At 42.1% G+C, this 13874-nt stretch overlaps 1 protein-coding gene across 1 annotated transcript; it reads right to left on the bottom strand.

The window, feature by feature from the left end:
• Positions 1-6782: 6782 nt before the first annotated feature.
• Positions 6783-13502, bottom strand: mrps27 (mitochondrial ribosomal protein S27). Its single transcript, XM_068566285.1, has 11 exons — positions 13421-13502; positions 13042-13119; positions 11906-11976; positions 11695-11753; positions 11096-11210; positions 10510-10588; positions 9475-9590; positions 9292-9394; positions 9054-9196; positions 7915-8100; positions 6783-7126 (listed from the first exon to the last, which is right to left on the bottom strand). Exons 1-11 carry the CDS (start codon positions 13491-13493, stop codon positions 6878-6880), a joined length of 1272 nt encoding a protein of 423 aa, XP_068422386.1. The 5' UTR covers positions 13494-13502; the 3' UTR covers positions 6783-6877.
• Positions 13503-13874: the final 372 nt, after the last annotated feature.

The following is a 13874-nucleotide window of genomic DNA, read 5'->3' as shown; positions in this document are numbered from 1 at the left end:
TGACGGCTTTCCCGCTGAACTCCGAGGAGCCGAGACCCTGAACCGCCGCTGCGTGACGTTTTCCCGCTGAAAAAAACACACTTTTTTTTGTTTTCTTTGTTGCCACTTTCTGGCATCTATTTAAACATGGGAACAGGAGGAAGCCCTCTGTGATTACGGGCGTAGTATAGCCTTGAATACAACAATATTTTCATAAGCGTGCCAGAGTGTAGGCAGAATATATCGAGATTGGCCTTAACGTCAACCCTTCTGAGAAAACAGTCGTTATGCAATGTGTTTACGACTCATGTGCGTACCAATAAAATATGATTTCAGCCTCCTCTGGAGTCTTTTTCTGTGCGTTTGTGTGTTTGGTTTTCCTCGCAGAATGTTCTGTAAGTAGATTTGAAAGATTAGGCTTCACATGAATGTGCTTTTCCTGGATTTGTTGGTTGAAGTCAGATAACCTGCAGCCTGCTCAAATCATAATGACCCCCAGCACAGCTGAAAGAATCAATTTGTCCTGTAAATACAGCTGCAGCCTTTTGTTTTGTCGATAGACAATCGCACAGTCTGTTTCGGGGCATTTGTTTTTTCTGGTCGACTTTGTAGTTTTCAAGAAAGCAAAGAAGAAACAATTTTTTTTTTCTTCCATCGCTTTAATTCCTGCTCCAAACAATTACTACATTGTGGAGCTCTACTACATTCTTGGAAAGTGTTTTATTATTTTCTTTTCACGCTCAAAGCCGTGCCAAGTTTCTCTCGTGATAGCGGTTGTGGATTTGATTTGGTTTCTTGCAGCCAGAGTGACAATTAAACCCAGGGAGGGAACACGAGAAATGCAGCTCCAGGTTTCGCGGCGCAGTGGATTCACCACAACACTTAAGTGTTCCTCTGGACAATTTGAAGTTTCGGTTAAACATCTGGGTTGAGCCCATGATTTATCGCCTGGGATTACGGTTGGCTGCAGACCTTTTTGTTTTTAGGAAAACAGTAGCTACCTGTAGAGCCGAACATGATCCGCGCGGACATGTACGGACACGTTGGGAAGCTCGAGGGATCAAGGCAACCCGTCTCCGTTCCAGGTTTTTACTGCACACACCCACACATTTAATAACCGACAAAACTGACTCTGCACGGGCACAATTTACGTGTTTGTCAAATAACTTGCGTGCACGATTTAAACGTTCTCGTTTCAACAGTCTCACTTTGGGGTTATCACAATGTGTCCAAATCTTGGAGCTCTTTCTCAACCATGTCGGCTTTAATGAGTTGTGCAACAAGTTGTTGGGAGATCCAGTTGCAAAGAGTCAGATAAGGAGATTGTAGAAGTCTGTGCAACAGTTGGCTAACTTCCATAAAGACTAGAAATGGGGAAACGGCGAGTCTGTCTCTTTTCTAAATTAACTCAATCTCATGCCAGCACCTCTCAAGCTCACGAACAAACATGTCACATCTTGTTTCTTTAAAAAAATGAAAAAGCAGAGAGCTGGCAGGCACTTTGGGACAGGAAGTTGCTGGTCCAGCGTTTATGCTAAGCTGCTGGCTCCAGCGACGTATTTACACACAGTGAGGAATCAATATTTAGCTAACGTTGCCAAAATGTCAAAATGGTTGTAAAGTCTAGTTGTTTCCAAAATTTAAAAAAAGAAATCGGTCTGTTTTTCATGTTGTAGTGAAAGAAACGAAGCAGCTGAAAGGTTGCAAACACGCTCATTCACTAATGTGTAAACTGATATTTCAATTGTGAATAGTTTGCCAGTAATTGATATGGGTTCAAACATACAGAAAAGTGTAAAAGGTGTAAAATAACAGCACTTCCACATTGATATTTCAGGCCAATGAAGCCTTTGACAGTTACTTCACCAACGAGTCGCCCCTCCTGACCCGAGTCCATGGTTCCCATCGTCTTTGAGAAGAAGCCCATGTGGACGTGTTGCTGTCCTCGACCCTCTGCCGGCGGCCCTTTTTGTAAACGGAAAGTTTAGAGAGTTTGGACGTGTTTATTCTGGTCGATTAGTAGATAACATCCGTACGCCATCTCACTCGGCAAAACAAAGAGAATCAGATGTAAACAGTTTGAACGGGCACAGAGTTCAGCACGTGAGGCCAACGTGGAGACAGAAGAAAGCGCTTTGTCCGCCGTCTGAAGTCATTCGCAGCAAAGCGTCGCATTAAAGTGTCATTAATTGCTTTCGGCGGCTGAGTCGAAGCCGTCGAAACGTCATCGTCTTCCATCTCTGACTCCTTGAAGATGTCGATTCAGCGCGTGCAACTAAATATGACCTCGAGCGACCCGCGCATGAAACATCCCTCTAACGTCGACACTTCTGTTTGTACTGTTATCAAAAGTCATCAAAACCCAGAGGGACAAGTTTCCCCTTCGAGGCTTCGGGACTGCACAGCTCATTCAAGTCAAAGTGACACCGTTATGCACTTTGCATTGAACAATAGACTTCACTTTGACCTTCCAGCAGGAAAGTGTATCCCTCAAGAGGGTTATGACTCAGATCATGAGCCACATCATGGGCCTCAAACGTGTCAATCCATCCACACTGTTTAGATGCAGACATTATTGTGGCAATCATTAACAGAGGGCAGAAGCTCAAAGACAAATTATGGACGTTTAGCCGCTAATCTTTACGGGACCGGTTGACCCGAGCTGCCCATTATAGAGCAGATGATGATGATGATGATGAATATATTAAGTTTACTTCCAAAGAGCCAAACCACGAGACGTGAGCAGAACTCGTCCATCTCATTAATTCAGCTCATTTATATTCTTTCTACTGAATATGTGAGTGAGTTTTTAGACTCACTGAAGGAAACCAAACTCATTGAAATGCAGAGACGCCGACAAGCCTCCATTTACAACACGTCAGTAAGAAGGTGAGTTTATATATGTATATATATTATGTGCTGTCTCTCGGCATCTTTTTTAATCTGTTCGGCCACGGGTAATTGGTTATTCGGAGGAACATTCAGTTCCCAGAGCGGGTGGCGAAGGTCTGAACTGTGACTTTTGGTCAGATCTGTGACCGAGCAAATGTTGACAGACGCCTTTTATCTGCGGGCTTAAATACCCGCGTTGTCGCATTCGCTGTTAATTGTGATTGTTAACTTGTTCATCTGCTTTTTCTGCCAGATTACTCGCCGACAGTTGGATTAGGACGGATTACTGGACGCGGGCAAACAGGTAGAATCGCCTGTGTCCAAAAGAAACTAAATCTACCGATCTGAAATGTTGTATTTCATCTCTTAATCTTTTTATTTTCACTCCTAATATTATAATTCCATTGAATTTCTTTTAATTGTATTGCAAAATCATGCCTGATTTTACTTCTATAATACTTGACCATTTGTTAGAGTCTTGAAATGTTGTTTTTTTTTAAGGATGTAAGACCCCCGAATGAAAAAAAAACATCATGGACAACATTTTTCTTGCATCCTGATTCGTGTGGTGATCACAGGAGAAGAACATGTGCAGAACGGGTGAAACTGATTCATCATGAATCCTGTTGGCTGCCGAACGTCAACACATGCAGCTAAAATCTCATTTCTCTTTGAGGTGATGCATTGTTCTCCCGGAGCAATCAGCCTCGTCTTATCTTTTAACTGCTTGCTCCGGCTTTCATCAACGAAACCCCTGCTGGCAATTTCTAATCAGCAACCCCCACAACGGTTCAGCCCATGCAAATTAGGAATACTTTTCTCTTTTTTTGTGTGTGTGAGGGGGCGTGAGGCGTGGGGGGGGGGGATTTTGCAACAGAATTGACTTTTATGAAAAGCATTTTGAATCACAGCAGCGTCCGCGTCGTGTCTCGTTGACAATTACATCGTCCCGAAACCCTCTCACCTGTGTTTATTGGCATCATCGCCCCTCAGCAAAGGGTCAGCTCTCTTTCACCTGTGGTGGCATCGAGCGGCCGAAGATTCAAGATTATGATAAGATAAGATTATCCTATTAGTCCCTCAGTGGGGAAGTTACAGGATTACAGCAGCGCTGCTCACAAGTAATAAGAGTTACTTGCTCTTGGCATTCGTAACGCTCTATTGAGGTCATTGTTTGTCTTTAACCCTGCTCTTCTTCTTTTTGAGCTTATAGCAGTTTTGGTTTATATATTATACAGCAGATACTATAAATCATAATTTTATTCATGTCGTGAACACAAACAATTATAAAATATGGCTCTTAAAGTCTTGATATGTACTGAATATGAAACAGAGATTAAATTAACTGACAAGTAAAAAGATCAGTGACAGTTTTGCTCAAAAATGCAAACTACAAAGTGACAGAAAGTCTCTCGTTAATCTAGAAATAACATGCAAAGAACATGTTTTAAGTCTGCATTTTGTGGCAAATGTTATTCCATGTAATTGTTTTATTATATATTAATACAGCAGCTGATGACGGACAAAATAACAAACGTGTCAGACGGCAAATAAATCAAATTTCTAATTACCGCTGCTCAGCAGCCGAATGTGTGAGTGTTTAATATGAGAGCAATACAGCGGTGTCAGGACACATAAAAGCTGTGAACGCCCTCAAAGCAAACTGACAGATAAACGAACCGTGATTTGTTTTCACTTATCTCCTTAAAACGTTAAACATGAAGCCGCTGAGTTTGATGATTAATGAAATATTAACGCACAGGTTTCTCTGGAAGCCGAGAGCAGCTCGAGCGGCGGCGTCGAGTCCTGTAACCGGACAGATGGAGCGGTCCGGACCTCAGATATAATCACACATACGTCATCAAAAATAAGAAATGAATCATGTTGACTTGAGTGAGAGGAAACGCAAGATTGTTTGTATTTACGACGAGGATGAAAATGTGCAAAATCAGGCATTTAGTAGAAAGTATTGTTCAGATTGGATAGTGTATTAAACAGATTAGAGGACGTGCTGGCTTTATTGTAAATGATCTTACCGGCCGAAGTACCTTTATTCTACAAATACGGTTTCCTGGAATAAATCTTTTGGGTTTTTTTAATCTACCGTAGCAGGTGTTCATGATCCAGACCCTCGACACTGATCCTGTCTAATGCATCTCCTCCTCCTCCACATTTTGTAATATTTACACATGTCAAGTGATGTCATGACCCACATTGCCAACAAACCACTCCTCACACACTCACACACACACACACACACACACACACACACACACACACACACACGCAGACGCAGGTCCTAAAACCTTAAAAGGCTCTGGGCATCAGATAAGCACTGATGTGGATGTCAAACTTCCTGACTCCCTCATCGTGTGTTAGCACACCTGTTTGACTCTTGTTCAAACAGCCGCGGTGACGGACACCAAAACAAACATCTGTGTTACTTTTAAACCAGTGATTTTAAGCTGAGTTTGAGGACAAACGATGACCAATGACTCTTCTTTTTAAATGTATTTTTTCCTGCGGGTTAAAGGTAGAGGTGGGAGATCAGCACCACACACACACACACACACACACACACACACACACACACAACAAAAGGCCTGTGGAGGGAAGCTGGTGTAAGGCTGAGAAGATGGTGGCCCTTTTTATTACTCTTTAGGTTGCAGTAAAGACGTGAAGACTTAAATCGGGTCATCCATGGCAAAAAAGCAGTAAACAGGAAGTCGCTGCAGCATCAAAAGCTGGAACACCCAAACTTCCAAATATTAGTTTTAGGAGGTCAAACTATATATTTAAATGAACTGCCGCTGACCCTTTGTGAACGGAGCAATGGCTTCACATGCCTCAAGAAACATGTTGCAGAGCTCGTGGAAGTGCAGTTCAGATCCGTAAACGGCCGTTATTTGTTCCCTCAGACATTTATTAGCGTTTTGTGCTTTAATCCAGTCGTGTGTTAATCTCCATTTAGTCATTTTACAGTCATAAATACAGACGACTGCCTCCAAGCGGGTAACCCACGTTGACCCTGAGCCGCTTCTAAGGTCAAGTAAAGAAAGACGGATGGAAGTAAACACGAGTAAAGAAATGAAATTACACTTCTGGTGCTTACGTTCAAGAAAACATTGACAATGGCTGAAGTGCTGCGCTCGATAAAGGAGTCAGAAAGGAGCATTTTGTGCTGCTCATTCATCCCAAACTGCATACCGGGCTGTTTCCCAAGACCGTGTCCTGAATACTGAATAGCTGCCACATAATGTGGAATGAATGCATTATGTGCACAACTGCAACAACACTTTCTCCTCCAGAGATCTATTATCTTATCGTTCTCAAGTCGAAACAATTCCTTGGTGGTAAAGCCTGAATTGTTGTTTTTTTTCGACTGCACAGATCTTTTTTTGTGCATTAGCATGAGTCATGTTATTCTTACAGATGTGCACCTTATCTTTATTCTTACAGTTATCAGGATCCATACTGCAGGATTTGATTTCCTCTTTGGGCCACTAATGCATTCCTTTCCACGCAAAGCATCTGGTTCTCTCTAGATATGAGTTATCAGCAGATTCTTTAGCGCAATACCCCTTTCAGTCCCGTGAGAAAACTCACAGGAAACACACACACACACACACAGAGGAAAAGGAGTGCGAGGATGTGATGTCAGATCATTTTTGCTTACATGAAGCCACCTGACGATCAGATTCTACAATCGACGTGTGCATACGTTTAAATACTGACATCATGCCAGAAAAAAACAATAAATGTGACACAATTACTGACACAGATGAAAATGTATTGTATTTTGACAATATATTTATATTTTCCCCGTGTAATGCTATAAAAAAATGGAGCAACACTTATCGCTTAAGCAAATTATAATCGTTATATACAAAAGTAACAAGTGACACGAGGAGATATTTTGACATTTTATACACATAAAACTCATATTAAACAACTACAATGTGCGTACGCGACGAACAGTTCAGAGATCTCGATGCAGAGCCGGTCTCTACTCCTGCTGGGCGGCGGCGAGCCGCTCCTTTCTCTCCTCTTTCTCCTGCTCCGCCTTCTCCCTCGTCTCTTTCTCTCTCTGGATCAGCTGCCTGTTCTCGGCCTGCCAGGCCTGCACCCGGATCAGGTACTGATCCAAGTCGGGTTGCTCCGCGGCGGCCAGGTCCTGCCGGGCCAGAGCGGCCACCGAAGCCTGGAAGGAGGCCGGGTCCACTTTGCCCCCCGACTCCAGCTGGCTCCTCAGTTCCTGAAGCGGCGGGGGAGGGAGAAGAAGAAAAGAGACGTTCAAGCGCAACGTGGTGACCTCATAGCTTGAGTGGCAGATTAAATACAAACACTACTGCTGTGAACCACACACTTAGTGTTGCACATGTTGTAGACCAAATTCTCAAGAACAAGTTAGGAAGATCTCAAACACCTGATGCAAACCATCGTTTAAAATAGATCAATGTTTTATTCATTCATACCTGCAAACTCATAAGGGGTGAAGAGGGTGTGTGAGCTCTTTTTACTGGAATCGATGTTGCATTTACATCCCCTGCTTTATCAATTTGTACTGAGTTAGGGTGTGTTTCATCACGTTACGTTATTTTCCCAAGCAAGTCCGAACCGTGAAGGAAAATAACAGATTTTAACGGCCAATACACAACCCAAAAACGTCAGCTAACGCAATATCAAAATCAAAAGTTGAAGGGAAATGAAGTTTTGACGCCAATTGACAAAAGACTCGACACGTCACATCAAAGATGTTTCACAAAAAGTCTTCGGATCTACACGATTCACATGGATGACATTTTGATTCCAAAACGACGAATTTCACCCAAAAAAAAAGCGTCAAGTTTGCAGGTATGATAATTACACGCCGTACGCTAGGAACGTTGACTCGTTGATGTGTTAACGAACGTTAAGGAAATGTTGAGGATCAATAATAAACAAAATAAAGAAAACCTTAGCATGCGACCGACACATGTACAACCAGTGATAACGTGAACGAAGGAGCTAGAAACAGACGCACACCTGACGCACACAACACACCTTGAATCTGCTGACATACTGCGGGAGCTTAGCCTGCTCGGCCAGATTATCTTCATCGAAGCTGTCTTCTTTCTTCTTCTTCTCCTCCTCCTCCTCCTCCCCCTCCTCACCTGTCGACTCCGCCCCGGAGGAGTCGCTGTCCGAGGAAGAGGAGAGCTCCTGCAGCACGTCATTCATGTCGTCCAGCTGAAGAATAATAAACAGGAAGATATTATTTTCCAATTTTTTATGTTCGCGAAACTCAAATGTAAAGTGTCGTCCTGAAACAGCTGTTACTTAAATAAAAGTTCATACTTTCGCAAGATGCAGTTGCTTATTGAAAGAGGCTAAACACCTCAACTCTTAATCTCGGGTTGAGGAGTAAGATTAACTGTCACCCGAGGCGGCGGCACCTTCCTTTGAGATGTAATATTTCCTCTCTGTCCGACGGCGTTATCGGCTCCGTCTGCATTATCGCTGCGCCGCCGTCTGACACGCGGCGTTTACTTCCTGTTGCAATGATTCTCAGAAACGTCGTCTGCGCTCCAGGCCCGTCGAAATCTCATTAGACGCGGACAAAGCCGGGTTATTGGACTGGACAGCACAGGCCGGATTAGCGAGGAGGGCCACGCCCGACCGTGTTGGTGCGAATATGTAAAAATATCTGACAGCATGTGTGTTTTATCTCAGCGAGACTGTCTGTGTTATACACCCCACCTGGAAAGTAACAACTGTCTCCCCTGTGTGTGTGTGTGTGTGTGTGTGTGTGTGTGTGTGTGTGTGTGTGTGTGTGTGTGTGTGTGTGATAGAAGATATAATGCAATGGATCTAATCCAGTAAGGAAATTGCTCCTCCATATCCATCATAAAAGAGAAAATAGGCATTTTAGCTGTTATTATGTGATATGAATCAATTCACGACGCACCCACAATCTTTTTTTTTTCTCCTCCTGATACAAATTACTTCAACTCAGGGTATCTGTTGATACCTTGAACTGATCCGACACCACAGCTCACTTTTCCCCGAATGGAAAAGCTGTTTACCGAGATGATCAAGATCTTAAAACCTTTTTTATCGACAGAAACGTTTTTTCTTTGGGATAATTCAACACACACACACACACACAGACAGTCTTTGCGCTTGATTTTCTCCGCCCTTACTGCGTCTTTGGGCAGCTTGACGTCGCCAGACGCAGAGGCCACTCCCTCCATGACGGCCAGCGCTCGGTCCAGATATCCCCGACCCCAGAAGAGAGGCATCCCTTTGAACACGGCATGTATGCCCTCCAACATCTCCACCTTGCCTGGATGGGGGAGGAGGAGACAATGAGACAAACGGCCAACAGAAAGGACTAAAGCTCCATCACTGTGGGGGGGGGGAAGAAGCTCATATACGCACCCAGCAGAGCATTGCCGAGCAGCTGAGCGCCGAGGCCAACGGTGTCGTCTTGCCGCAGTCCACAGACGAGCAGGGACGCCCCCAACGCCCGCTCCTCTGGCACCTGCACACACCGAGGAAGCATCTTTTTAGGATAAAGGTTCAATGTTTCTGACGAGTTGCGGTCGCCGCCGCGTCACTCACGGTGAGCTGCGGCCTCGTCGCTCGGTAACTGGCGAGGGCGTGCAGCGACAGGATCCGCGTGGAGGGAAGGTCGAAGGCCTCCTGAAGCATCACCTCTTCAACCACGGAGCACGCACCTGTGACATTTACAACAAAACACATGACGCCGTTTTCCGCGTGGTTTTCTAGTTCTTTTTCTGGCACTCCCTTTGATAAATTAAACATGATATTGAATGCTTTTCAACTCCCTGCTGCTGCAGTGTGCCCTGGTCGCCCGTTGTCTAGTTAAAAAGGATCATTCTGGCGTTGTTCTATATTTTTATTATTGTTAACAAATCACAAATAAAAAGGCCAAAACTAACAATAGTCAATATTCACTTCAAATGAAGCACAATTGCTTTTTTACACAGAAATCAGAAGAAAACTTTTTTTTATGCACAAAATGAAAATGTGCATAAAACAGTTTCATTTTCAGAAAAGTTATTATTACTTCTTGAAAATAAGATTTCCATTGTATAGAATAACTGTCTCTTATCTCTGCATATGACAGTAAAAACATCTCTTGAATGTCAGACTTCAGCTACAGAGGATCCATTTTGTGTTTTTTTATCTTCATTTTATGGGATTTGCTAATTATAAGAAAAGGTAGCATCCTTTAAAATAACAGAAACAACAACAATGTGGATGTGCAATACTGAAGTTATACAGTATTTAAGCCCTAAATAAACAGTGAATTCCTGATTTTATCTGACGTAATCAGAACTTCAACGTGCCAATGTAAACCTTGTAATACCGACTATGCGGCTTCACTATTTGCCAAAATCTGAAACTATTTACTTTCTCATGTTATTGCAGAAAAAAGAATCAGGCTTCCTCTTCACCTCCGTCTGTTACAAACAAGGAAAGCCATGTTTGAAATCTGATTATGGCAATTTGACAGACGGTCTGTTCCCACTTCCCCGAAATAGTCAACGAAAGTCTTTTCATAGATTGTACTTTTTTTCATTTTGTCTATTTTTCCCAAATATTTTATTAAAAAAAAAAAAAAAGGCTTACTTTTAAAGTCTCCATCCTTAATGTAAGAATCTATGAGCAGGTTGAAGGTGAAGTCATCTGGGAATATTCCGTACTGGACCTGCACACACAACGTTATTTATCCGTGAACATTGATCGTTTACCGTTCATGATTTGGTAAACACGGCGCACATCGCACAATAACACAGCTGCTGGTTCGAATGCGTCACTGAGATCAAGACCCTGTTATCTCTCAGTAACGCGACACCAATCAAAACAACACCATAGGGCGGCCAAAGCCACCGAGTACGCTCTGTCCGACCTCACCGTGAACGCGCATCTGCTTTTGGAATAATTCAGCGATTCCCAGATACTACGACTACAAAGACTGGGCTGAAAATGTCAAAACATGTTTGATGTGATTCGTTTCTGCTCGGATCAGTTGGAAAAAGCATCTGCGTGGTTAAGATTGGATCTGTAATTGCCCCCGATCAGGAGCCTCTGATCAGATTTCCTTTACGATTATAAAGATCAGCCTCCTTTAAACTGATCAAAGAGTCTTCTGTGCTCAGTTTATCGATTTAAAATATGAGAAGGGATTATATTTATATATATATATGTTGCGTACCTTGTTTTTAAGTGTGTGCAGGGCCTTCTCTCTGGCCCCGTATTTCAGACACTGCCTCACCCAACTGTGAATGGTCCAGTCTCTCAGGTACCAACAGTTTGGACTGTGGCGAAACCTAGTGGGATGAGAACAAAAATACAAGGTTTTTATACACATCTATCACAGCTTTATTAATTTGCAAGAAACAAGTTGAAAAAAAACAAACTCAGCTCTAACAACCATAATACCAGAGTATGGCTACCTCATCAAGTAGAATTTAATCAATAAAAAATATATTTAGGATTTACAAGCTTCCCGAAGTGGAAAGTTGTTTATTTAATTCTTACCCGGGAACTAAAATGCATGTGCAGTGAACAAGGATGCGATTTAGGAAATGTACTAAATCTTATAATCACGAGAACGGGTGCAGATTCCAGAGGAAGGAGTAAACAGGAAAGGTATGGGGTTGCCCCCGAACAAAGAAAACCATGTGATGAACCAAAACAGAAAAGCCAAACAGACAATTCATTCCAAGAAAAGCTCAACACCGCATTGGCACCACGCAGAAAAAAGAAACAAGCTGCAGAAAGATGCAGAAAGACTAAAATGATCCCTCTTACTTGTAAAGGTAGTACTCCGCTTGATCAACTTCCTCTCGAGATGAAATGTTGTCAACAAACTGACAAACAAACAGAAAAGATATCGTTACAGAAAGCTTTGTCCCCACCGCCGTCAAATCCAAACTCAGTTGTTGATTTACCTGCGACAGGTAAACCACAGATAACCAACCACAGATAAATAAAATACAGGGTGACGTGACCTGGAGCTCACCCGTGACACAGTCAGAGAGCTAACTGGGAGATTCCTGTTGTACGTCCTGTCCATAGTGGTGGCCAGTACAGCTGGAAGGAAAACAACAACAAGTTCATCAAGTTCTATATACAGTCTAATCATTGTGTATTTTACTGTGTGGCCGTGTATGATTATACCCACACAATTTACCATCAGTGCAGCGTGAGACTGCAGCGTTACACTGCCACCCTGTGTCGATTGTTTGCACACACAGTAACGGGTCGTGTTCAACTGCTAATGCAGCAAAAGTATGTCTTTGTTCTTTTTGACATAATATAACACGACAAACGTCAGCTACACAGCTCAAGTGTAAGTGGTGATTGTAGCAGGGTACGATACTGGTGCTGTTACAGTACTTGTGTTTGAGCTAGATGCAGATACTATGAAAAAACCAAACTATAATATGACAATATTTAGCTCCACTATATTAGATTCACAAGCTAAAATTGGCTAAAATCTCATGGCCATGTACATTTGCATGGCAGAGGTCAGTCTGAACCGGGCTGCATTGTAATTTTAATTTACAAACGTAAGGATCTGTTTTTATAGCAGTTTGACTATTGGAAATTGTGACATTATGAATATCATTATGTCATTGAGGCTGACTTTGAAGTCACTTTTCTCCTGAACAAGGCTGCATTGTAATTTTACTTTACAAATGTAAGGATCTGTTTTCATAGCAGTTTAAATATTGGAAATTGGCGGATGTGGGCTCACTTGTAATTTCAGCGTGGCATCTTTTACTATTCAAACTTTAATAAAAACATCATCTTGCAGGAGACAAATGCCTCATTTTGCCGACATTTGGAAGACAGACTGCAACTTATACTTATATATACCTGTACTTAATTTGAACTCATTTAAACTATTTAATATCTTCTTTTTTTTATTGTAAAACACTTTGTAACTCGTTTTGAAATAACAGTTATTACTAGTATTGTTGAATCATTCTAACAACTGTGTGTATTAGAGCTGACCATTGAGGATTATCTACATTGTTGAACTACTTATGGAAAAGGAGTCGAGTTGGGGTCTTCTACACCTCTATGGGTGGAGACTAGTTATGATTGTTAACTTAATTATTAACTTAATTGTCAGACAGTTTGATCTCTTACCCAGGTTGTGAGGATCCTTCTCCCTCGACTCCCACGCGTTGGTGTCGGTGTAAGCAGCCGAGAGCATCCATCTCCTGGCTGCGAAGACAAGCAGTCAACCAGGTCATGCAGACACAGACATATGACTGCTTATAGCAGATGTATACGCTGGTTTTTACTTTAAGGAGAACTCAAGAGCGGAAACCCGCGTGTTGAAACCTCAGGTTGGTGTCTATGAGGTTAGCTTACGGTCAGTTTAGCTAACGACATGAACTGGAGACGTTTACCTCGAAAACATCAGAATAACGGCAATTAAAAGCCAAAGAAACAGAAAGTGAATAAAGAAATGCGATCATATTTAACTATATTGTTATTGTGGCCTGAGGAGAGGTGTGTTTACCTGTGAGAGATGGAGATAAACGTTTAACTTTGACAGCTGCAGTCACACATCGCTTCCAAATGGACGCCGCCATGTTTGGACGATACCATTAATTAGTCGGGGAGCGGGGGTGTTTGAGAGGGTTGTACCAAAAGCAAGACGCAACGGAAATAGACCTATTCACGTAATATTTTTATTATTATTAATGATTTGCACTGAAAAAGTATACAGCTAAATATTCACGAAATAACGTAGAAAAAGACAGAAATTCAGAAATTAATATTTCATTAATAATTAATTAAATAATGTATTTTAAGTCATACAAATAGTCATGTTCATAACAAGCCTTATCTGATTAAATGTTGGACTTTGAAGCCTGTTTATTGTTTTTAATGGATGTGAAATTATGCAGAAAATACTGCAAGGTACACATGAAATACAATAATTTCAGCATTGATAACAATGTCTACATATT

This window comes from Clinocottus analis, unplaced genomic scaffold, assembly GCF_023055335.1.
Source record: "Clinocottus analis isolate CAN_PGR_092001 unplaced genomic scaffold, fCliAna1.0.p SCAF_7, whole genome shotgun sequence".
Classification (NCBI taxonomy): domain Eukaryota; kingdom Metazoa; phylum Chordata; class Actinopteri; order Perciformes; family Cottidae; genus Clinocottus; species Clinocottus analis.
Note: the sequence above shows the minus strand (reverse complement) of the source record. Positions and strands in the feature narration are given on the sequence as shown.